Source organism: Homalodisca vitripennis, chromosome 4, assembly GCF_021130785.1.
Source record: "Homalodisca vitripennis isolate AUS2020 chromosome 4, UT_GWSS_2.1, whole genome shotgun sequence".
NCBI lineage: Eukaryota > Metazoa > Arthropoda > Insecta > Hemiptera > Cicadellidae > Homalodisca > Homalodisca vitripennis.
The window spans coordinates 70,146,358-70,172,853 of record NC_060210.1 but is presented as its reverse complement, the minus strand read 5'-3'; the positions used below and the strand labels follow the sequence as shown (position 1 = coordinate 70,172,853).

The window sequence follows — 26,496 nt, the reverse complement described above, 5'->3', positions numbered from 1 at the left end:
ACTTCTGAAGCCATGTTGGGTGTTGCTGAGCAGATTGTTGGACTCAAAAAAATCAACCAACTGTTTTTTCATTATTGACTCCATGACCTTAGACACCACTGGCAGAACTGAAACTGGCCTGTAATTCACCAGTTCCTCAGGATTTCCTTTCTTGTAGATGGGGACTGTGCGTGCAATCTTCAAAGCATCTGGAAAGATACCTCGACTAAGACACTTGTTTATTACTACTGATAGAGGGTTTGCTACTTCATGGATCACCGCTTTCAAAACAAAGCAAGGAACACTATAGATATCCGGGCTTCTAGAGTTCTTTAGCCTATTTACTATTTTTATAATATCTAGTGGCCGCACCTCTAACCAGTGGTCTAATATAGGCTTAGGCCTATTCGCAATATACAGAGGGTTAAAGTCCATCTCCGGAAGGTTTGTCACTATCTCTTCAACAGCCTCTATAAAGAAATTGTTTATGTTGTCGGGACTTTCTGAGCAGGAAGCATATGGCTTCTTGGGTCTGTGTGAGTTTATAATATCCCAGGCCGCTTTACACATGTTGGAGGATGACCTGATGGTGTGGACATTGAAGGCCTTCTTAGCTTCTGTTACTTCCAGTCTGTACTGTTTATTTGTTTTACAATATAATGCATAGTACTCATCACAGTCTTTTGGTGAGACTGCTGATTTATAATGATCATTTAGAAGAACTACTAAGTTTTTAAGCCTGCGCAAGTCTGCCGTATACCAAGATTTATCTTTAAAATGACATTTAGTTCCGTTTTCTGGATTTTTTTTAAAAGGTTTTAATGGAAAAAGTATGTCAAAATTGTAATTAAAGGTTTGAAGAAATCTATCAAAGGAGTGCTCAGATAAATAGTGATCACCCAATTCAATTGGCCAGTTTACGTTATTTAGAGCCCTCCTTAGTAAAGGCAGCTGTTCATCCTTGATGACGCGCTTTGTAAAACTATACTTATCATGCCATGAAACTTCTTTGTGTTTACCATTTCCCAAGCTTGACTTTATTGTCATAATAACTGCACTATGGTCCGCAATCATAGGTTCAATGACTTCCACCTTATAATCCCAAGAATCAAAATTTGTAGCCATGGAATCTAGGCACGCTGGGCCTCTTGTGGGTAGTCTGTTTGAAATGTATAGGCCATGACTAATGAGCATGTTTGTAAAAATGTTCTCTTCCCGTGATTTTTCTTCCACATTAAAGTCACCACAGACCACAAGTTTTTTCTTATTTCGAGAAAGAAAAGTAAAACATTTGTCCAGAAGTTGGATAAACTCTTCAAAACTCTTCAAGCGCTGTTAAATAGTCGTGGCCGCAACTTTGCCATCATAATAGGCATTAATTAGTCACGGCCACGACGAAAAGCGCTCGGAGGATTAAAACAAAAAAAGATTAGATTTGAATCGCTTGCCATTATAGAGAACACACAATAGTGCAGTTGCAAGGGCAACCAACTGTTTATACATACAAAGAAAACATATAGACTATAAAAAAACAAGTGTTTAGAAAGAGCTGTTCTTTTTAATGATTTAAGTTCCATTCTCACAAAACAAAAATTCCCTTCGATATATTTGGAAATAAATACAAGTAGGATTTAACCTTCTCGCTGAATTTTAAACTTTGCAGCTGGCGCTAACTATGAGACCACTTTATAAGTTGATAAAGTCATGTGATGAGGTCAAAAATTTCAATACCTTATTGGGAAAGTTTTGTTCATTGAGAACACGCAGATATAATTATTGTTAGAATTAAAGCTTCGTTTTATGGTTAGATAGTCATAGAAACAGAGATGACACAACAACTTAAAATGAGTCGCTGGCCATTACAGAGTGAGCCTAGAGGAAGTCAAATGAGTTACTGGCCAGTAGGAGGGTAAACATACTTTTTCACATAGGCATCAGACAACAAATATTCTTTCAGTTATATTTCAGTTTGAAAAGTCAAAAGTCTTGTTGTTTGCATTTCTTTGTATGAACATTTGTTTCTTTTAACAAATAAAAATATATGTTACTTAACCCTTAGCACGCCGTAGACGGAATAATCCGCGATGTTTTTTGGTCTTATAACGCCAAAGACAAAATAATCCGCTGATCGATAAAAATATATTTTATTACTGTTTTTGAAGTTTATACTGTAAGTTCAATACATAAGCCACAATACAAAGTAATGTACTGGCTTTACCAAATAATCCAGTTGCAGCTGTCAGCTGGCTGCAGTAGGTAAACAGTAAATTGTTTTGTTGCTGGCAGCTGTTCTCCCACTCCCGTCTGTACGCCGATGACAATACTATCCGCCATTACCGACTGTCAGTGGAGCACGCATTTTGCGTTTGGGAATTGTTCTTGTGTTGTCATTCCTTATACAAAACAGTTGTAAAAAGTTATTGTTACCATGTTTTAGGTGTTATAATAAAGTTTTTATTGTTTCTTTTCTGTTGTGTAATTATGGCTGCAAGTCATGTCCCGAGACCCCATGGCTTCATCCCGATTTTTGTTTTGAAGTTTACCGTACAACTGCCTAAATCTATTATTATCAAACTTATGAAACTAATCAAGATCAGCATATTACACTTTATTTGTTTTCTTATCCGTGTATATAGTTTTCATATTTTTCATCACATGCATTTGATTACTCTGTAACCTAAATTTGATTTTGATTGAATTATTCCATTATTATGAAAAAATGTGTATATTTTAATTCAAGTATTACATTATTGTAACAATTTTTTTTGGTGTGACTATTAGTCATTTAGGAATGAATAAAAAAATTAGCTTTAAGGAATTTTCATTTTTATTTTTTCACCTTAAATGAGCGTAATCTAAAAAAATACTAAATTTATATCGGCGTTCAAAGGGTTAAAATACTTGTCTTATACATAATCCCTTCTTTATTTATTAGAATAAGTTCTTAGTGAATACGTGAGAAACGAACAAAACTTATCAGCCGTCAAAAAATAAAATAACTGTTTTAATAAACAAGTGAAATACTTAGTTTTACCTAAATATTAAATGGACCTGAAAGGGAAAACACAACCCAATAATTGCAACAGAGAGAAATAGGGATGACAAAATTGAATCTGGACCTAATCATATCACTATATTTCAAACAACATTAGAAAAAAAATTTCTTTTGTTTCTATAACAAAATCAAAATCTTTCATATGGAGAGACAAAAGTTGCTTTTATAAAATAACCTAGTATATGAGCTGAGTAACTTGACATTTATAGCCGCATATTTCCAGTGTTTTATTGTTGCCTCTTTGTGGGTTGAATTCGCTAGTGAGTGACTATAAAGACTCAGCACATTATCATCATACACAATAAAATTAGCTGTTAAGAAGTTTGTTTAGCATTAACCTGTAAATAAAACTTGCTTACCTACATTTCAACATTATATCAGTCTCATAAATTCTAAAAACAATAGGGTACTCAATTCCATTTAAATACCAAAGGTTTTATCTGATAAATGTAAATAAAATGTTTTATTAGAAACAAAATACTACAACTGCGACAGACAGTTATTAACATTACCTGGTTCATCCATGTAGTAGTAGAGTTCAACATTGTTGGAAGAAAGAACAACAAAACCTTCACCCATGTATCTTGGAGGATCATCTGCCATTCCTGTATATTTGGGGCTAGGTGCGAGAATCACCTAACACCACAAAATGTGCCACAGATTAATTACCACGATTAAAATATTACTATGACTGGTCTTGCAATACAGAAATATGTACCTACGGATTGATTTAACCCATTGGCTAGATTCACAACCGTTACTCGTGCAGTTGTTACGCAGACCTGACATGGACTTTCAGATTAGATAGACATGGCATTTGCTTGCACAACCTCAGTGTGATTTCTAAATGTGCTATTCTGCAGTTAGTTACAATTTATACTAGAAGATGCCAATATACTTTCTACAGATTTTTGAGTTGAGGTTGTGTACAGTTATACCAACTGTATGTGAAAAATAATAATGTATTCTTGATACTTGCACTGTGTTGTGCCTAAAAACTACAACCTACTCTGCTTACAAAATTACCACAAGTTTACAAATACAATTTTATTATTGATTAGTAAATGTCAATACTATTTTGTTCTTTTGTAAACCTAAAGACTAAATATGAACAAAGTGAATTTATTACTTTGTAAAATAAGTATTCGTTGTATAAATACTTTTTTGTACTATATTATTTCAAAGATGAAATAATTATGTGAAATGTTTAGTTGTATGTTTTTATTTATTCCCAAATTGTGTACAAATGCTACAAAATCTGTGCTGAGCGAGAAGATTTTACTTGGTAGTTATAGTAACATTTTTTATTACATTTTTAATTTATTGGAATAAAAAGTTCAAATTTTTAAATTCCTTACTTATTAATAACATTTGCTGAAAAGATATATAAGTAATTCTTGGTTTAAAAACAATTCTAGTATTGACAAAATTAAAAATATTAACAAAACTAAAAGAAAAAGGTTTTATGATAAGCATAAATAATGATAATGATAAGCATAAATAAATATAACAAAATAATTAAAAAAGGTAGGCTTTAATTATGGCCTAGTTTCTTTGAAACATAAAAATAAAACAACATTGCAATAACTAAGCTCGGTTGCTACAACATTCATAGGAAACCTCTACGTTTTCAGCTAGATTAATTTCTAGTTGTGATCCATGCATTGCAGGAAAAATTGAATTAAACTAATAGGTTAAAAACATATAGCTTTGAACTATTATTAACTCATGAAATATGTGTAGCTTTCAAGTAGGATTTTTATAATGAAATACAGTAACCTTTGGTCACATCCTAAAGAAAAAGAAAAATGGAGTTTGATAATAATCAGAATATTTAGTAGATAATTTGCTCATGTTGTTCTAAAACAACTCTTAAATTATAAACTTTGCTGGCTTCATAAACACCAAATAACATATGTTTAAATCAAATATACATTTTAGCCCATATTAGCAGTAACTGCAATGACACAAAAACAATTAGATTCTTATTTTGCTATGTCCTTATAAGCCATTAGGCTATATAGAGACACAGTTAATATCACTGTAGTAGTGTCAATAGTAAAATGCATTTTCCAGAAAGCACCAAATATTAGATTGTTTATATAAATACAATTATACTTTACAAGTACTATATACATAATTTTGATAAAATGAAAACAAGAAACTGCAATTAATCTAAGCTGACCTTGAAGTTCTCTGCTTTGCACTTGGCAAAGTGCATGAAGTGGTCCAGTCTGGATGCTGCAGGTTTGGTAGAGTAGACAAAGTGTGCCTCCTCCACCAGGATAGATAGAGTGGTTGGCACTAGTCTGTTTCCAAACACCACCCGGCCCTACATCAAATAAGTCATGGTGATTTGTGTTTTAGTTATTTAATCATTCTTTTATTTCCTCCATTACAAGTTGGTAAACATTTAATTTCAAGAAATTATTATAAACCCTTTTTGAAGGTAAGCTATAAAAAATCAATAAGAAACAGACTAGCTAAAATTATTTTTAATTTTACATTTTTCAAATACAATAATATTACTAGACAAGTATATAACATTAAATATCAGGTAAAAAAACTTCAAATATAGAACTAAGTAATAATTATTAAATTGTGAAATTATTTACATTGAGCATTAAAATATTGCATAATATTTTAATTAGATTGATTACCAAGATTAATTATTTTATTCATACATACCAACTCATACACTATAAACTGATTATTTTCAGGTTTATAGGCTTTAAGTTTTCCCCCTAAAATGTTCCAAACGATTCTCTGATCTTACACCAATAGGCAATAAAGTATTCCTGTATTCCTTTAAGCAATTTTTCAAAGGCAATTATTTTGTTAAATGGGTAACAGTACTTGTTTGTCTAAGAGAATTATTAAATAGATTGAAAAAGAAATTGAAACCGGCTATGTTTATGTTAATAACAACTATTGTCGCATAAATACAAGCTGATGGAAGAGTATATTTTTATTTTTTTTAGTTATCCCATTTACCACATTAAGAGACACAATTAACTTAACATTCTGAACTTTGGTAATGTTGGACTGGATATACTATTACATGAATAACATTAAAATGTTTCTTTTCTGAATTCAAAGTTCAACAAAGAGTGCAAGAATTTATTTTTTTAAGACAACTGACAAGTTTCTTGGAAATCAATGTTTTCAATCGTTTAGACACTGCATTTAGAATAGTGTTTTGATGGTAACTGTCGAATAAGTATAAATCTTTTTTTATAATTGGCTGCATTATTGTATTCAAGAAAATCAAGGATTTACCAAATGCTTTTATAAGAGACAAGAACATTGCAGAAGAAATAATGGTATTTCATCTTATGGTAAATATATTGTGCTCTTTTCAAGAATCAAGAGCTTTATTGCAACATAACATTTACAATTTTACAACTATCAATGTTGTGTGAAAGGGTTGCTCCACTATAATATTTATGGAAAGATATATAAAATACTATACATGTGTTAATTTACAATAGTGCTATATATATATATATATATAGCAATAGCAATAATAGCAACATAATATATACAATTTAAACAAACAAGTTACATATAAAATATTATAAACATAACATCTGATGGTCACAAATTTAAAACTAGGTTACATGAGCTACAGATTTTCCTGCAAAAACTCGGATATTCCACAATAAGCTTTACTTATTAGTAAATTGTTATTACATTCTTAAAACAAGACTTTGTCAGCTGCTTTATATGGACAGGAAGCTTATTATAAAATTTAGTTCCCATGTAACTTGGTAAACTTACAAATAATGTTGCTTATGTGCAAGAACCTTCAGTTTACCATTAAAACGAGTGTTATAACTGTCATCATGGTGATTTATATGTTCTAAATTTAAGTAACTAGGAATAAAAATTAAACAACTATAGATATACAGAGATGGTATGGTTAAACATTCTAAAATATTCTTTACCAGAAGTTCTTTTATTTAAAAACAGCATTGTTCTTACATATCTTTTTTAACTTTAAAAACAAAGTTTAGACTAAAGAGAGTTGAACATTTGGGTTTAAAGGATTGGTTTCACTGCCACTTGCACCTCCTTGAGGATGTTAGTTTCTCCACCTACCTCAAGATCTCAGGGAAGAAACTGGTGCTACATTAAAGAAGAAACTGAAGAATCTCCTAATGGACAATCCAGTTTAATCTATGGATGATTTTTTTCAAATGACTAGGACTTAATGTTATACATTTTATTGTGTATTTTATAAAACATGATTTTGCACATATGACACAATAACATTTCTTGAAGAAATTGTTAATAAAGAATATTCTGATTCTGATTCTCCTCCTCTTCAACTATTAGTGGCTCCGAGCTGAAAGTGAGATCTATGAAACTTATCACCTCGGTAGAGTCAATGTTGCTGTGCGGCAGCAGATGTTTGACGATGCTGGATTTTTTTCTTTTCGCTGGACTTGCATTGGGGTGTTGGGTGTGTTCTTGGGTACAAGCGTTTCCAGTTTAGTCCCTTCAACTAGTTCCTCACAAATTCTCCTTGCAAGCCAGTATTTTCCTCTGTTATTTAAATGCAAACCATGCTGTGTAACTGTTTATGTATTGTGCTAATCTTCACCAAAGATAAATTAAGAAATTTATCACTTAAAGCCTGTCACATAAGTAAAAAAAAAACATGAGCATCACAAGAAAAAAACCATCATTAGGTTTTCAGGCTTTTCCTCCCTTTGAAATAAAAGATGATCAGAAAATCTTAAGTAACAGCTCAAGTTTGTTTAAAAAACATAAGAAAACAGTTACATCCATTTTAAATTGAATTGTTATTTGTGTACCAATTTGAAAACAGAATCACTATTACTTTATAGTATATACTAAGTGTGAATATTTAAGACACTTACAGAAGAGACATCAACTTTGATGACAGGGATGAGATCGCGCCAACTCTTGCCCAAAGAGCCGGCGCCAGGCTGGGGTCGGGGTCGTGACCCTCCTGGATCATGTGCTTCTCTTTCTACAACAGCAAGTTAGCATTAATAACAAAAGTTAAATTTATGCTTCATAATTGTGTGAACCTTTATTATGTTAGAATTGAACACATTTTATAGTCAAAACATCAGTAATACATTTTGAGCCGGTTCAATACCTATATCTCCCCAGCTCATGTGTGTTTTATATAGTGTGTGTGTGGTTTATTGGCTGCAGAGGCGACTGACCTTTTGAAGGCGTTTGGCCTTTCCGGCAGAGTGGCAAAGACTCCGAGCCGTGGTGTACAAGTTAGGAGTAGCTCCAGTTTAATATATTAGTTTAATTAAGTGTTTTGTTTATTTGCTGAGCTGATTTCCTTCTGACATGTGCGGCTAAGTTTACGGCCCCTAACTGATGAGTAAGTTTTGCTTTCTTTTAAATTTTTAGTGATTATTTTTATTTTTCAAACTGTGAAGGTTAAGAGCACATGGTTTTCCAAATTGTAGTTTTGCTTTTATTAAATTTTAGTACTTCTGGCTGTTAACTAATTTTTAAATTGGCTTTCAAATTAATTCTCTTACACTTTTATTAGTTTTCACCCCTTCTATTTGGCTTAAATTAATTTTCTGTCTCTCAGTGAGGACCAGTCCTAGGCTATATGTTACAGTTCTTTTTTTATTCTGCAGCCAATATTGTTTGTAATGTGTCACTTGTTATGTAGTTTTTGTAAACAAACCCAGAGAGACTGCTGAAGGTTCATTTTACTAAATTTTTAAGCCTTTCTGAGAGATGTAACGTTCTTCGGGTCTTTTAGCCCATAACTCCCCCTTATAGCCTACTTGGTTAATTTAAGGCCTTCTGCCATCAAATTTTAAATTTAGATTCCTGTTAATAGGCTGCTACTTTTGGCCATCAGTTTTTTTTTCTAATAATTAAATTTTTTTTTTTCACCAAGAGTAAAACGCTTAAATTTTGTTCTGTGACAGAGGGGATTTTCATACTAACTTTCTTTGGGGTAGTTGTTTTGAGTTGGGAATTTTATTTTAAGTGCAGAATGCCCTTCCCCTGCTTTTCACCAATTTTGAGCCTATTCTGTCAATAAATGCCTGTTTTAAAAATGTTTGAACCAAATTGTTACGTATGGTAGGCTACTGCGTATACCTCAAATAAATTCCTTTATAACTTATTGTTTTAGTCTTTTAAATGGAATATCTTGTTTATTTATTGTTTTCTAATGTTACCAGCTTCTATATTAAGGTTTATTTTAATTTTTATCAGTAATTGATTGGTCTGTGATATTTTGAAATTTTGGTAATTTAACTTAACTTAAAATTCTTGATAGATAACTTTTGGCAACTTTACTTTTATTAAAATTCTAGATTGTTTGGCAACTATTTATTAATTATTATTAACTTTAAAAGGGTACTAGGCTGAAACCTGGTTTCAGGGTCCAAGGGATGAATTGTTTCCTCCTGTCATCTCTCCATCATGCGTGGTCGCAGAGAACCTTCGCTTTTGCGCTCTACTGAAGGACGGCCACCATGATGGACATTTCTACCAGTCAACATCTGTGATACCCTGTGATATTGTTATTGTTGCCATTTATATAGTTTATATTTTGTTATTTAATTTTAAGTTAGTTTTAGATATTATTTAGTTATTTCTTGGATTTCATTAGGAGCCCGCCCTTAGCCGAAGGATACCGGGTGAAATTGGCATTTCTTGTTTCAAATTATGGCGTTTCTAATTTTTGTATGCAGGTGCACCTGACAAGGATTGTTTGAGGTATCTACTACTGCAGGCACCTTTTATTTTTTTTATTTTTTTTTATTTATAGTATATATACATATTTATTTATATTGACTGGATAGGCCTATGTGTGTCTTAGTAAATGAACCTGAGTATACTGACCACGGTGTTCTTTTTTTTTACCTAGTTTAGTCTTGATCCGGCATCCCGTTCGCCACCATGGGCGCGCGCTTCCCTGATGGTTTGCTGTGGGTGTGCCAGCGGCGATGTACGGTTTCAATGGTAGCAGAGCGTGGTTAGCTGCTCTCTCAGCTGTCTCTCAGTTCTGGTTTTGTTTGTTGGTGTAGGTTAGTGTTAGGTAGGGGGAGGTCAGAGTACACAACTTTTTTATTAGGAGCTCGCCCTAGCACAGGATACCGGGTGGAATTGGTTTAGTGTCTTGCTTCCTGCAGACTTACCCTTTGCAGGGAGCAAGGGACTCTAAATTGCTTAACCGCTAAATTTATCTAACTGTACTCTACTTCTCCCCTATCAATGTGTTGTTTTGTTATATTTATTGCTTCTGTGTTTGTAGGTTGTGGTTAGTGTATATTTGCAGGGTATCCTTCTATTAGGTGGCAGGTATTAAGTTCTTCACTTGGACCTCGTCAGTGTAAGCCCTTTGTGAGTTGAGTCCACTTAGGTTACTAAGTAATTGTTGTGTACGCTTTGTTGTATTTATTTTGTCTGAATTGTTTGGTATGGCGTTTTCCCTGGTGCCTGAACATCTGCGCAAGCCCGAGTTGGTTTTTGAGGTCCTGGCGAGAGGACAGAAGCCCGAGGGAGATGTGAGGGCATTAAGAGCTCAATTACGGGCTTGTATAGCGTTGGACCGCAGCTGGAATGCAGAGTTCCAAATTAATACTGAATTTGAGTTTTGTAAAACCCGAATGGAAGAGTTAGAAGACGACATTAATTTTGAGTCACTTCCCATGTCCGGGTCAGCAAAGGCTAGATTGGCATCTCAGCTTTTACATTGGCGTGACAGAATAGTTTTACTTATGTCAGCTCCTAGTTTAGACTCTGATATTAAAAGTTGGGCTTTTTCGGCCAGTAATAAATTAAAACAAGCCTTAGATGGTTTGAGTGAGGTGCGCTCGGTGAAAGAGAAGGGGGTACTATTTACCGCTGTCACTCCAACAGAGGTTCCCACTACCATTACTTTTGCTAACCATCCACCGGCTCTTTCTTTCGAGACTCCCAGAGTTACTATGTCTCCGATGGGTAGTGGCCCTCCTGAAGCGGCTGGTGAGGCATCATCTATAGTTGTGCCTTCCTTTTCTAGCTTTGGCAAACTGCCTCATCCTTTGGGGAGTGTTTTACAACACTTCCCCAGAGTTGATGGACTTGACACTAATTTACTTATCCATTTCCTTCTGGAAGTTTTTAAGCTAAGAGAATTTCCTGGTATGACAGATGCCATGCTTATGCAGATTTTAGCGCAGTTTTCCTTAAGGCCGCTTTTTGATCGCCTTCTAGACTGCCTTAAGCGAGGTGCCACATTTGACCAGTTCCACGCCGAGATCTTGGAGTTCTTTGTACCTGCTCGGGTTAGGGAGCGCTTGCGGGTGGAACGCGTTTACCGTCCTCAGGCACCAGACGAGACGTTGAGCCATTTTGTCGGGGAGATACGGGATGTAGCCCGGGTGTTGCGCTTGAGCTTGAGCGAAACGGATTTGGTGAGCCTTATTTTGGAGGGCATTAAACCTGAAGAACGCTCCCGTTTGATTTTTTGTAGCCGTCCCGCATCTTTTGCGGATTTGGACCGCCTCTCCATCATCTCCAGAGGGGTTCAGGATGCGGATGATCAAAGGGAGGCCATGTCGAGGCATCTTCCTCACTTGCCTCCGGGGCCGGTCCATGCTCCGGTGCAGTCTGAGCCAGCAGCTGCTCCTTCCCGTAGGCAGCCTCCTACCTGTTATGGCTGCAAGCAAGTGGGACATATTAGACCGTTTTGTCCACTTAATAAAAAAAACTAGTAAGCTTGCGGACGAGTAAGCCCGACTCGTGCCGTAAAGGTAATTTTGAGGGCAAATATGTACCTAATTTTGATGGTAAAAGGGGAGCTGGTTTAATACAGAACAGAAAGAAAACAGAAAGAAATAGACGTGGGGGCAGTTATCATCGTTGGCCGAGAGGGGAGGTTGCTGCTCTGGCTGCGCAGGGAGTAAGGGCTGCCCGCTCAACCTGCCCACAACTGGATGTGCTTGTGGGGAATGTGGTGCAGAAGGCCCTGGTTGATTCTGGGTCAGCACGCAGCCTGATTTCTTTGTCGTTTTTTGAAGATCTAAAATCCTCTGGGCTAATACGGCAGGTTGAGCCTAGTTCACTTATCTGCTGGACTGCTTCACGCACACCTTTACCTATTATCTGTAGTGCCCAGATTCACATCAAAATTAATTATTTCTCTTGGGATTGGAGCTTTTTGGTGGCTAAGGACCTGACTTTTCCTTTCATCTTGGGAGCAGATTTTATTGGAAAAACTGGCATGATTTTGGATTTGGCCTCCAGTCATGTTTTCTTTGCTTTCGCCAGGCGGGTGATCGTTCCCTTTTCAGATGTCGAGTCTCGTGGGACTGCTGCCTTAGAGATGGAAGATAAGAGCTTGACTCCTCCTGACCAACTAGGACATCTTACGCCGAAAGAGGCTGAGGACATAAGGCAGATTTGTTCCAGTTTTCCTGAAGTCCTAACTGACAAACTGGGTACGACCAATCTCTTGGAATACGAGATTCGTCTTACAGACACCCGTCCTGTACGTTCCCATCCATATAAGCTTGCTCCGCCCAAGATGGAAATTCTGAGAAATATGATTGATGATTTACTTAAGAGTGGGGTGATCGAGCCGTCTTGCTCAAATTTTTCCAGTCCAGCGTTTCTAGTGCCGAAACCTAATGGGAAGTCCAGATTGGTCCTGGATTATCGAAAGCTCAATGCTCAGATAGAAATTGACTCCGTGCCTCTCCCCGATTTGCATTCTGCTTTCGACTGGTTTGGTAAGGCCAAGTATTTCTCCATTTTTGATCTTAATCAGGCATACCATCAGATTCCTCTAAAACACGAGTCTCGACCTCTCACTGCCTTTTGTGTGCCTTGGAATTTGTACCAGTTCACCCGAGTGCCAATGGGCCTGGCTGTGGGGGCCCAAACACTCACCAGACTCCTGGATTCTATCTTTCATGATGTCAAATTTAAGTTCGTGTTCAACTATCTGGATGACCTGCTTGTGTACAGTGAGTTATGAGGAGCACTTGACTCATCTAGAGGAAGTTCTAACTAGGCTGCGAGAGTCTGGCCTTACCGTCAATCCTGAAAAGGTGAGTTTTGCTCAGCCTGAAATATCGTTTCTGGGTCATCTTGTCTCTTCTCGAGGTGTTTGTATTGATCCAGAGAGAACCCAGGCAATCAGGGAGTTTCCTCCTCCTAAGGATGCCAAGGGGATTGCCCGTTTTGTGGGAATGATAAATTTTTATCGTCGTTTCATCCCCAATGTTGCTGAAGTGGCGGCCCCTCTCAACTCTCTTAGGAAAAAGGGTGCCAAGTTTGAGTGGGGTGAAGCGCAACAGACTGCTTTTGAGCAGCTGAAAGAGGCAGTGATGCAGCCTCCAGTCTTGGCTATGCCTGATTTCAGTCGTAAGTTCGTCTTGCAAACTGATGCTTCCTCCTTAGCCGTTGCTGCTGTTTTATCACAAGAAGTAGATGGTATCCGGCAGCCCATAGCTTATGCTTCACGCACGTTAACCCCTTGTGAGAAGAAGAGTTGTTCTGTTTATGAGCTGGAATGTTTGGCTGTCGTGTTTGGAATTAATAAGTTCAGGCGTTACCTAGAACATAAAGAATTTTTGTTGGAAACCGACAACCAGGCACTTTCTTGGCTCCTTGCCCACCCCCGTCAGCTCGGGAAGATTGGTCGCTGGGTAGTCCAAATTTCTGCCCTTAAGTTCACAGTGCAGCACGTGCGAGGCACCCAAAATATCATAGCGGACACTCTGTCACGCATGTATCACTTACCCAACGACCACCAGAATTTATCAGAGCCGCCATGTTGTGGCGTGCTCCTAGACTTTCCTCTGGCATTTTCGGACATTGTTCCACACCAACTTAAGGATCCCGAGCTGACTGCTATCATCAATGAGCTTAAAAACGGAGGTGCCCACCCTCCTTATTTTCTGTACCGAGGTGCTCTATGCTGCCGTGATAAGCAGCGGAGAAAACCTAAGTTAGTGCTGCCAAGCTTTCTTGTACCGATGGTCTTTCAGTATTTTCATTCTTCTCCTGTGGGCGGACATCTAGGAATTCATAAGACCATCGCGAAGATTAGGGATCAGTTCATCTGGAAAGGTATGGACCGGGATATTGCAGCTCGAGTACGTTCTTGTGAACTGTGCTCGCTAAGCAAACCCGCTCAAAATACCAAGTTGGGTCTTTTGTCATCTGAGGTGGCGGAAAAACCTTTGGAGAAGGTTTTCATTGACTATGTTGGGCCTCTCCCGCGTAGCAAGTCTGGAAATAAGTTCCTACTTGTTTGTGTGGATGCCTTCTCCAAGTTTGTTTGGTTGTTCCCATTGCGGAGTGCTACCGCGCAGCTCACGGTGCAAGCACTTCGTAACCATTTTTTTCAACACTTTGGAATCCCCGCCACCTTAGTTTCCGATAATGGTTCACAGTTTGTCTCCAATATCTTTAAAAGAATGTGCTTTGGGCACGGAATCCGCCATGTGACTACTTCCCCTTTCTATCCTCAGCCTTCTCACGCCGAACGGTTTAATCGCAATCTTCGATCTGCTCTCATTGCCTTTCATGCGGAAAATCAGACCACCTGGGATCAACAACTACCTTGGATCCAATTTGCCTTTAATACGGCCCAGCATGAAAGTCACAAGGCGGTACCTTTCGAGTTATTATTTGGCTTTCCGCCAAACAACCCTTTGGCGAACCTTTGGAAAATTAGCGATCTTCTGCCACCTCCTGGTACTCCCGATGTGAAAGCCACTTGGGAGGCAGCCAGGCGGAATCTCATTCGGGCTAGGGAGTTAGTAAGGAGGAAGTACAACCGAGGTCGTATTGCCAATCCCTTCCAGGTGGGGGATCTAGTTTACTGCAAGGCTCACCCAGTCAGTTCGGCTGTGGATAAAAGAGCTGCTAAACTTTGCTACAGGTGGACTGGTCCCCACCGCATCTTGAAGTTTCTGACTCCGGTGACTGCCCGACTGGGAGATCCTCAGTCCGAGAAGATTTTCAGGAAGGCGCACATATCCCATCTGAAGCCTTGCCGGAGTCATCCGTGATTCCTCTTTAGTCTGTGCGGGAGGGTTTTAGCTCCAGAGGCCTGATCACCTCTGCTCTTTCTTCCTGATCAAGGTTCCTGTTTTCTTCTTTGTACCCATGCTACTCTTGGAGGGATTTCTTGCCTCCAACTGGATTTTCTTGGTTTTCCCTTCTGCTGACTTCAGGGTTTCCGGTTATTTTTCTTCAACCATTGGGGGGAGAGGCATTTCGTTCGGTTCTTCTTTTTGAAGAAATTTACAGAGGGGTGTTCCTCCTTTTGGGGGGGGAGTCTGAGCCGGTTCAATACCTATATCTCCCCGGCTCATGTGTGTTTTATATAGTGTGTGTGTGGTTTATTGGCTGCAGAGGCGACTGACCTTTTGAAGGCGTTTGGCCTTTCCGGCAGAGTGGCAAAGACTCCGAGCCGTGGTGTACAAGTTAGGAGTAGCTCCAGTTTAATATATTAGTTTAATTAAGTGTTTTGTTTATTTGCTGAGCTGATTTCCTTCTGACATGTGCGGCTAAGTTTACGGCCCCTCACTGATGAGTAAGTTTTGCTTTCTTTTAAATTTTTAGTGATTATTTTTATTTTTCAAACTGTGAAGGTTAAGAGCACATGGTTTTCCAAATTGTAGTTTTGCTTTTATTAAATTTTAGTACTTCTGGCTGTTAACTAATTTTTAAATTGGCTTTCAAATTAATTCTCTTACACTTTTATTAGTTTTCACCCCTTCTATTTGGCTTAAATTAATTTTCTGTCTCTCAGTGAGGACCAGTCCTAGGCTATATGTTACAGTTCTTTTTTTATTCTGCAGCCAATATTGTTTGTAATGTGTCACTTGTTATGTAGTTTTTGTAAACAAACCCAGAGAGACTGCTGAAGGTTCATTTTACTAAATTTTTAAGCCTTTCTGAGAGATGTAACGTTCTTCGGGTCTTTTAGCCCATAACTCCCCCTTATAGCCTACTTGGTTAATTTAAGGCCTTCTGCCATCAAATTTTAAATTTAGATTCCTGTTAATAGGCTGCTACTTTTGGCCATCAGTTTTTTTTTCTAATAATTAAATTTTTTTTTTTTCACCAAGAGTAAAACGCTTAAATTTTGTTCTGTGACAGAGGGGATTTTCATACTAACTTTCTTTGGGGTAGTTGTTTTGAGTTGGGAATTTTATTTTAAGTGCAGAATGCCCTTCCCCTGCTTTTCACCAATTTTGAGCCTATTCTGTCAATAAATGCCTGTTTTAAAAATGTTTGAACCAAATTGTTACGTATGGTAGGCTACTGCGTATACCTCAAATAAATTCCTTTATAACTTATTGTTTTAGTCTTTTAAATGGAATATCTTGTTTATTTATTGTTTTCTAATGTTACCAGCTTCTATATTAAGGTTTATTTTAATTTTTATCAGTAATTGATTGGTCTGTGATATTTTGAAATTTTGGTAATTTAACTTAACTTAAAATTCTTGATAGATAACTTTTGTCAACTTTACTTTTATTAAAATTCTAGATTGTTTGGCAACTATTTATTAATTATTATTAACTTTAAAAGGGTACTAGGCTGAAACCTGGTTTCAGGGTCCAAGGGATGAATTGTTTCCTCCTGTCATCTCTCCATCATGCGTGGTCGCAGAGAACCTTCGCTTTTGCGCTCTACTGAAGGACGGCCACCATGATGGACATTTCTACCAGTCAACATCTGTGATACCCTGTGATATTGTTATTGTTGCCATTTATATAGTTTATATTTTGTTATTTAATTTTAAGTTAGTTTTAGATATTATTTAGTTATTTCTTGGATTTCATTAGGAGCCCGCCCTTAGCCGAAGGATACCGGGTGAAATTGGCATTTCTTGTTTCAAATTATGGCGTTTCTAATTTTTGTATGCAGGTGCACCTGACAAGGATTGTTTGAGGTATCTACTACTGCAGGCACCTTTTATTTTTTTTATTTTTTTTTATTTATAGTATATATACATATTTATTTATATTGACTGGATAGGCCTATGTGTGTCTTAGTAAATGAACCTGAGTATACTGACCACGGTGTTCTTTTTTTTTACCTAGTTTAGTCTTGATCCGGCATCCCGTTCGCCACCATGGGCGCGCACTTCCCTGATGGTTTGCTGTGGGTGTGCGAGCGGCGATGTACGGTTTCAATTTCATGAAAGATATTGATCCCACAGATCAGTTTATTAGTGAATAAGCCTTATTCCTTGAAATATATTATAAATTCCAATTAATAATATTTTCTGTTTATAGGTTAAACAATAGTGTTAACAATAATTTTGTAATTAAAAAACTAAATTTGTAATTTGCACCTTTCATTGCATAAAAACCATTGTTTAAACAATGACCAATATAACCATTGGTTTTTTAAATAAAAAAAGTTCCATAGTTCATTAAAAATATGGAACTATGTCATATTTTTAATGAAATAGTTCCAAGACCAACATATTTATAGTTAATAAATTGTTGACAAATCTACCAAAAGATAGCCAAATGAGTGTATATGGCCAAAAATTCCAAATCCAGATGTCCCAATATGACCAGTTAGAAGAACTGACTAGTATGCACAATGGTAGTTCCTGTCTGGCCATCGGATTATGCTATGAGAAGTGTTCCAGTGAGAATTCTCTGTAGTAATTTTGAATCTTTCGGCAATCACCATTTGGTCTAAAAGAAAGTGATATTTTCTGTAAACTAGTACTAATAATAATATTTTTACTGACATATTGTGACATCAGCAGCCTTTTTGTAACATTGTCAGTCATTTTGATAATGCTGCTGTAGAAACTTATGACCTAAGTAGTGGTAATATCTAGCAGCAATGCATAAATCTATTTTAGATGTCTGAGTTCGGCATACCTTTACTTCCGAATGGTCTGTTATCGGCCAGATATAGACTCAGATGCAGTCATCAGTGCACAACATATGCCATTCAAACCCGTCTATAGCTTCCTTCCAAATTTACAACTGTAACGATTATTTTGTTTCTTTCCTAAACTGTTGCTAACAGTATTTTAGTTAAATAAGACTTATACTTAGCTAATATAACTAAAAAGTGCCCTCAACTGACTTCTTTTAGCACTTGTCAAAATGATTTTTCAAATTGTCAAAAGTATGAGTGTAACCTCATGTATTTATTGTTATAAATGCCATTGTTACAAAGATGGTTTATAAAAAGACTCATTACATTTATATTACAAAAACAATGAATATAAATGAAAAGCAATATGAGAGAAATGAAAAATGTCTGATAAGTGCACATGAAAATCCCAATTTCAACCCTTTAATGTAAATGTAGGCTAAATAGATTTGTAAAAGTAATCCTAAATGTGCAAATTGGCTGTACAATTATGAGAAAGAAAATATTAAGTAATTAGTTTTGTAACAGTATGTAAAAAATTGTATTAACATGGTCTTATGAAAACCTCTTAAAATAACAATAATAAATAATACAAAGGGTGAAGAAAATTTACCTGAAGGAAAAAGTCCTTTTATTCAGTTATAATAAATATACTGTGATATTGATACACTTTACATTAAGTCAATACAATATTGTACAAAACAAGCAAGGTAACCAAGTAGGAAAATTTGATCATGCTACAAAGATGATAACTTTGATCATACTGCTAAAATGTATTAAACTGTAGTAAAAATATTTTACAGTAATGAAGAAGGATTAAGATGAAGAAATTATCAAAAAGTAATATAACTTTTAAAATCAGTAACATAGTATGAATCACACCACACAATACTACTATACACTTTGGTAGTATGTCATAAATAACTGTTTGTATTCATGATGACATATTGATATAATCTTTAAATAATTAATCTGCAATAACTGTTTTAGCTCCCATGGCTATAATTTTTTTTTCCAAAATTATTAAACAATTTTACATGAAAACATAATGAAACGAACACTAAAAATGTGCAATATGGTTTACTATAGAAAATTATTCATTATATAATTATTATCATTTATATAATTATTTCTCTGCAACACTGTATATAATTTGTGACCACAGTTTGTAATTAAATCACAGTATACAATGATATTAAATAAAAAGGTAATTACACCTATTAAGGTTTTATAAGTACATGATACATCTGCTTTATTAAGTGAGACACAAATCATTAAGATAGGGAAGGAATATGTTGATTAATGCAGAATTAGACCTTAACCCTGGAACTGGCAAACGCCCGATATCGGGAGTTTTAGTCGCATCCTAGATGGCAGCGCCCGATATCGGGCGTTTTAATATGTCTTTTATTTCTCAATATTACGTACTTAAAACACGATCAAAGAGTATCGGTATTGATACCAATCAAAAGAGGAAGGTTCAATTTATTTAAATAATACACTAATAAATAATTTTATCGTTTTGTTACATGTCCATACCTTTTATAATCTCTGAACTGTTTGGTTACATTCGTGCGCAGCGATGAGTCAACTGGTTCATTCGGCTATTGTTATTTCGTCAGCTGCATGGTGTTCTGTCTGGTTTATTGTTTGTTTGAGTTTGTTGTAATGATGGTTGTGTATATGACACAATAATAGTAAGTTTTTTGTGCGTGTTTACGTAATGGATCGTAATTTCCGCGATCGTTCAAGTGAAATTCGAGAACTAATTGTACAGTACATAAAATAAGCAACGATGAGGATTACGATTTAGACAACTTTGAAGTTCTTACTTTTGTTGGTAAGTAGCACTTTCGAATGTCAGTGTATGATTTTTGTATAGTTAACCACATGTAAAAATAAATACCTTATAAACAACGTGTTGTTTTATTTTTACTCAGAATTAAATGCTCTTTCTTTTTTATTTTTGGATTTTGCATATCACTAACCACAAAAATTTTACAAATCAAAAACTTGTAAAACACTTTTCTTTTTTCTAAAAAAAATTTTTCATGAAGAGGTAGAGTAAGGATATTTTTTTGTCTTAATTATACTATGTGAAAAATTTTCCTTCAACAATGCTGAATAAAAAAATATATAATATGACATATAGGTAGGCTACTTTATAGTAAACATGTAATAATAAAATAAATATAAGGCAATGTAGAAGTACTAAAAACACTCTGCCACTGAGAGAAATATGACCGCCAGTTCCAGGGTTAAAGAAACAATGTTACTAAAAAAATGTTACAAATACATCCAGAAGAGGCAAAAAATGGCCTGCTAATGTAGATGTTTATTATTGTCACTTCTAGTGGGTAAATTGTATTTTAGAAAGTACAAACAGCCTAAAGGTGAACAGTATAAGAACACTCACCATCAGAATGTCTAAACAGGGATGCATCCCATGGAAAGAGTACAGGATCTAACCCAAAGACACGCTCTAGGTGTCCATACACAGCTGATCTGTTGTAAAAGTGGAGTTCAAATCCATTGAGCATCACGGACAACCGAGTATCAGAATGGGACAGATCTGGAAATTATATATAATTAGATGTATATGATTAGAGTGTTTATTATTTTTATAATTTATGTTTTTTTAAACCTTTTAGATCTTTTGAAGTAAATAATTTGTAAAATACTATTATTTACCAAAAGCTCATCAACTACATAACTACTGAAACAAATCATTTAAAGAGCTCAAGTTTTGCTACTATAAATGTTACTAAAATTATTCAATATTAAAAATTTTAAATATGTTTAAATGATACAAATATATGCCTTTCCTTTTTTAAGATTTAAGGCATATATTCTGGAAGGATATTATATTTTATCAAATTAAAGTAGAAGATACGGGATTTGACCTAGTTCCTATAATATACCTATTTTTCTGAACCCCTGTAAATTCCTTTAATGTAGAGTGGTATTCTTGGATTACTTTTATATTACCGGGCAGTCTCAAAAAATATAATAAAATATAAGAATGGCATAAATTGGGTTGGTGATGATATTGTTTAAATTATACTTAGGCTACATAAATCTATTATGACTCAAAATTCAATAATCAATACTTTAAGATTCCGCATTGGATTTGAAATTACAAAACTCAGGATTTTCCTATGAATATCTTGACAGCACAATTCTCTAGAAGAGTGAAATGTCAAATACAGCTCTAACGGACAAACAAATGTTTATATTATGTGATACCACCATCCTCAAGCTAGTTTCAGAATTAGATCGGTAAAGTTTCAAACAATAATCTGAAAATAATTTAACTTGCTTTGTTTTATCTTTTTAATTATCTTTTTTTTATTGAAGGAAAGTGGGCACTTCATTTAATCTTAGCTTAAACTTTAATAAATATACAAACTTACCCTCAGACACATCTTTAGGCACATAGGCTCTCCACCAGCGAAATATCATCCATCCATCTTGTACTCTGACACTGTAGTCATGAGTGATGTAAATTATGTCCCGAAACATTATCTTGCCTGATAGTGCACAAAGTGTGAAAGAGCCTACAAAGAATTTATAAAAAATTTTAAATGTGATGACATTAATTAAATACAATAACCGTATATACTGCTATTATTGTTAACTTATATTGGTAAAGAATTGAAATGTTTAATACGGTATAACAGTGATGGCCAGTTTGCGCAGTGTAACCAAACTATTTTAAATTGTTTGTATTGAAATCGAAAGAGGAATTTTTTGTGAGTAATATATTGATTGTCAGCCATTCCAATTTTGGTGGAAAGATAACAAAAGTGTTAGAATATAAACAATAATATTTTTTTCAGATTATATATTTCCTAACTTGACACACTTAAAAACCACCTGTCAACACATAAATTATAATTATTTCTTAACTAGATGAAGGAACTGAAAGTTGTCACTTTCAGGATCTGTATATGGTAAACAGACGCTGCTTTAACATCATTTACTTGTCTGACACTTTGTTTTAAGTATGTCAAGCTAAGAAAATATTATCTGAGAAAATTATTATATTTTCATATTTTAACACTTTTGATAAGCTCCCATTTGACTTCCATCAAAAGTAGCACTTTTGGCAATTAGTATCTTTCTTAGGAAAATTGACTCTATCTATTTCAATAAAAATCAGGTGCGTGCTTGTACAGTGTTAACTGGCTCTTAGCTCCTGGACTATAACATCTCAGGCATCCTTAAAATCTCATGTTTATTATCAAAAATGTTAAATTTGTTTGGTTTTGAAAGACAAAAATGTAGTGAAGAAGGGGTTATTCAGTTTCTACAGCAAGTAAATATTTGAAGAAGTGCTCTAAGGATTTTAATGAGGGTAGATAAAATGTATATGTGTTTTCCTTTAGTAGATATGTATATTATTTATTTTAATCAACTTTTTTGTACAAATGAAGTATTAGTTACATTTGTGTTAGTTTTTTGCATATTTAGCAAAAAGATGAATAATTTCTTACATCCACACCAAAAAGTAAGACACACATGAATTTTTAATTTTCCATTTTAGCTGTTCAATGCACCTCACTAATAATTCCAAAACCACAATTATTTCATTATATATATATATAATATGTATGTACACACACACACACACAGGCGCGCGCACGCAATAAAAATCAACGCGCACGCCTGTGTGTGTGTGTGTGTTTTTTTTTAACACCAATATCCATGTAAAACATCTTATTTGACTGTGGTGACTATCTATTCTAGTCAGATCAGGTGCTTATCAGTTATTTGCACAGATCAGAGTAATGCTTTGAATTGAATTTGTATTTACTAATGACTGGAACATACAAAAATACACATAGTCTACCATATATTATTATTATAACAATGGTATGAGGTTCATTGCATTCTCCATCAAGGTGATGTATCTCACGAAAGTTAGGAAGCTCCATCCCAACAATTTTCATTCATATATACAATTAAAATGAATTCTTAGTTAAAGAAAGTCCACACTAAAATATCATTTCTGATTCTTGTACATTTTAACATTTTATTATTTTTTTTTATATTATATTCCATCTAAGCTTCAAGTAAAAACCTGCATATTTTTCTGTTACTGCCGAGATACACTCACCATGTTACATCAAGCTACAGCAACGGCGGTCCATTCAGAACACTGAATAGTGAAGCCTATACTAGCATTGTATTATGATTGTGTTTTATTCAAAGTACTTTGATTACAATGAAACTGTTTTTATTTTACATAATTTCATCAATGACTCATAACTACACTTTTATTTTGCTGATCAACCTAATTTTCACAACAAAAACTTAATACAGTAGAACCCCTCATATCCGGCCTCGGTTTTACCGCACCTCGGTTTATCCGGCCACTTCCCGCAAGCCAATATCGAAATTTATTTACCACGGCTTGCAGACGCGCAGTTGCACGCACTAGTCTCCCACGACTCGTGCGTTATTTTGGTGTATCTATTTATTTACATTTTCCTGTGTTGTCCTCAGTTGAGCTAATAGGTTTAACCTGTAAACAGTTCGTTGATTATTTCCAGTGCGGTTAGTACAGTACAGTATAATTGTTTTGTTTCGTCAAGTGCTGTGTACTGTAGGTTGGTTTATCCGGCCGAATCGTTATCCGGCCAGGGGCTCGGTCCCGTGGTGGCCGGATATGAGGGGTTCTACTGTATATGACATTGGAAATCAACAACAAAGCATTCTTTAATCTTGTATTAAGACTGCAGCCCTATAACAGATAGGTCACAGATTTGATTTTTAAATAGGTCAATAAATATTTGCAAATACATATAGAATGGAGTATAAAATTATTTTTCCAAGTTGTTCCTACTACAAAGATGTTATTTGTACACCACTTGCTTTAAAGCATTCAGTCAAAATGGCTTCAATAAAAAATCTAAGTAAACATGCTTTATAACAAACATTGGGAAATCTTGCATAAGGTGAAGTCGGCAGTTTGTAAACAAAACATTAATGTAACATGTACTTTAATGCATGTTCAGTGTAAAAGGGTTAATTGTTAAAATATGCTAATTATAAAAATGTAATATATACTATTGGGACATTTAGTCAAAGTTTTTTAAGCTCAAACCGCTATACAACAAATGAGTTCATTCATGTTAAAAATAAATAAAAGTCCAAAAAAGGCCTTTCAAAAATCAATCGCTGTTAAAAGATTTCCAGTGGAAATTCTGATCATGTTTATCACAAGTTGATTAACTATTTTTGGATATTTACACATTGTCTTGATTGGATTAAGTCTAGACATGCAAGATAGAGCTAAGTAAAAAGGACACTTATCTCACTGAATTAAGGCCTCTTCAATTACAGAATAAGTAATTAATATAAATTACCCACTTCAAATTAATATAAATTTTGTAATCGAGTACAACTATAAGTTTTAGCATTTAAACACATTTTTATGAATCTATTTTAATTTTAGAATAATTTCCACAAGAACAAAGTAACACTGTCTTTTCCTGGACGGTCTGGTATCTAGGAGAAGAAAAAGGAAGAAATATACTTTTAAAACACTACAATATGTTAAGGAGAAAAGGATCAATTTATAATTATTTACTATTATTTAAATTAAAGTTGTACTAGCAATTTTTGAATAAAATAATATCAAAGTGTTATGAATATACCATTTATATTAAATTATAATCTAATAAACATTGATTCCTTAAAATTGTTTAGTAGGCTATAATAAATTAACATGAAATTGGTATGGAAAAATCAAGAGTATATTAATACTGTTCTTCATAGGAAAATATATGTTTACTTTTTTACTAACTTCCACTCCTACTTACAATCATATCAAGATAGATATGGGAACAGTAATCAGTATGACTTTGTGAATATCAAATCTTATCATTGCAATTTTGCAAATATTAGCACGTTCATTATATAGCAACAGAAGCAAATATAAAAGCTGTATAGAAACATATTTTAGTCTGATTTGTAGGATTATCTAGTGTGAGATTAAAATCAATGTTGTAGCCTAAATGTAATAAAGCAATGTTTGAATAAAATAATATCAAAATGTTATAAATATATGTTTATATTAAATTATAATCTTAATTGATTTTCAATGTAGGCAAACATACATTGTAACGATCTCTGGCTTTTGACATGACTAAAATTTTAATTTTTGGATATGAAGTAGTGTAAAACTTTCATAAGGAGTAATAATTTATATCGTACATCTGATTATGACACTTTTAGAGCAATTTTTAACACAGAACTATACTTCATTTGGTATAGTGTGCAGTATGTTAGAATAACGCCTTACTCACATGATCCTTGTGAATACAATTTAATTTGTAATTACATCTTTGTATCTACTTAGAAGAAATAGTCCATTTTCCTTTCTTTAATTTTGGTGTGAACCAAAGTTAATTTGTTTGTCATTTCCATGTTATGGCCAGAACATGATCAAATTGGTTTTGCAACAATTTGTGTCACAAAGAGCTTGTTTCCTAAGGCACATTGAAGCATGTATTAAACTATACTAAATAGTATAGGTTATAAAATCTTTGATTGTACCAGGTAAACAACATATAACCCATCATCCAATGCACCAAATTAAGGAGCAGTATAAGTGAGTGCTCAGACGTTACAGTGGCGCGCCCAGCCTGTTCCAGCCTGCTGTGAAATGAACTTGTGAACAAAATAGTTATTTAACGAAATCTTTAAATTTAAATTTTAAATATTTGCTATTTTCATGAACTTCATCTGAAATAGTAAGAGTAAAAAAGTAAACAAAGTGTCTATGACAAGTGCAATTTTCTCTTCTTCATAGCAAACCTTTCTACATCTTTAATTTGAATCTGTTCCCTCAGTATTTTCTTCTCTATGAACAACAAAAATAAGTTGGAGAATCTCTTACAGCATTGAAGTTCTCAAACAGTTTTTTTTATCCTCCTCATAGCAAAGAAACTTCTGTCACACAATGCTGAGCCTATGAGAGTAGAAGCAAACTGTTTCCCTCAGTTTTCCGAACTTTACTCTTAAACTAATAATGTTTATATTTTCTTAACAAGTTTTGGTCTTCCAATAATAGAGAGTAAAGTAAATTATTAGCTACTGTTATTTCTGCTTCAAGTAATATGGTGTCTGCTCTCAGTATCCTATCATAATGTTCAAGGAAGACTTCGATTTTTCATAACCAAATTTAACAGTGCATTGACAGCTTCAGCTAACTTTAGGGATTCTCCATTGATTCTTTCATTCAATCATACAGTGATAAGGTCGAGGACCTTAAAGTAAACATGAGATCTCCAAAATCCTTTAACTCTGTTGACCTTCATTTTGGCACATCCTCTCCTGCTACGATGGTTGACATTACAGCACTGTTCCTCAAAATGAAACATTTCATGATACTGTGATAAAAATAACATGTTTTATGATTTTCAATTATACCTTTGAGTGTATAAAACCGATGCCCTTCTTGATATTCTGAGTGAAAGGTTTTATTTTATTATCTCACAATTTGTTGCTTAACACATTCACTGCTGCCCGAATATGTGCAGTCTTTCCCCATGTGCTGCACTCTTGATTAGTATTTA

At 34.7% G+C, this 26,496-nt stretch overlaps 1 protein-coding gene across 6 annotated transcripts in view; it reads right to left on the bottom strand.

Annotated features, from left to right (window-relative positions):
- The window catches only part of LOC124359488 (transmembrane protein KIAA1109 homolog), a 227,975-nt gene that overhangs the window by 188,511 nt on the left and 12,968 nt on the right, over positions 1-26,496 (bottom strand). For all 6 annotated transcript variants that reach the window (XM_046812256.1, XM_046812252.1, XM_046812254.1 and 3 more), the window contains exons 3-7: positions 21,325-21,468; positions 20,328-20,483; positions 7,921-8,033; positions 5,220-5,366; positions 3,547-3,670 (exon numbers count right to left, since the gene is read on the bottom strand). In XM_046812256.1, the coding sequence (XP_046668212.1) occupies positions 3,547-3,670; positions 5,220-5,366; positions 7,921-8,033; positions 20,328-20,483; positions 21,325-21,468 (684 nt within the window). The remainder of the gene's footprint in view (positions 1-3,546; positions 3,671-5,219; positions 5,367-7,920; positions 8,034-20,327; positions 20,484-21,324; positions 21,469-26,496) is intronic.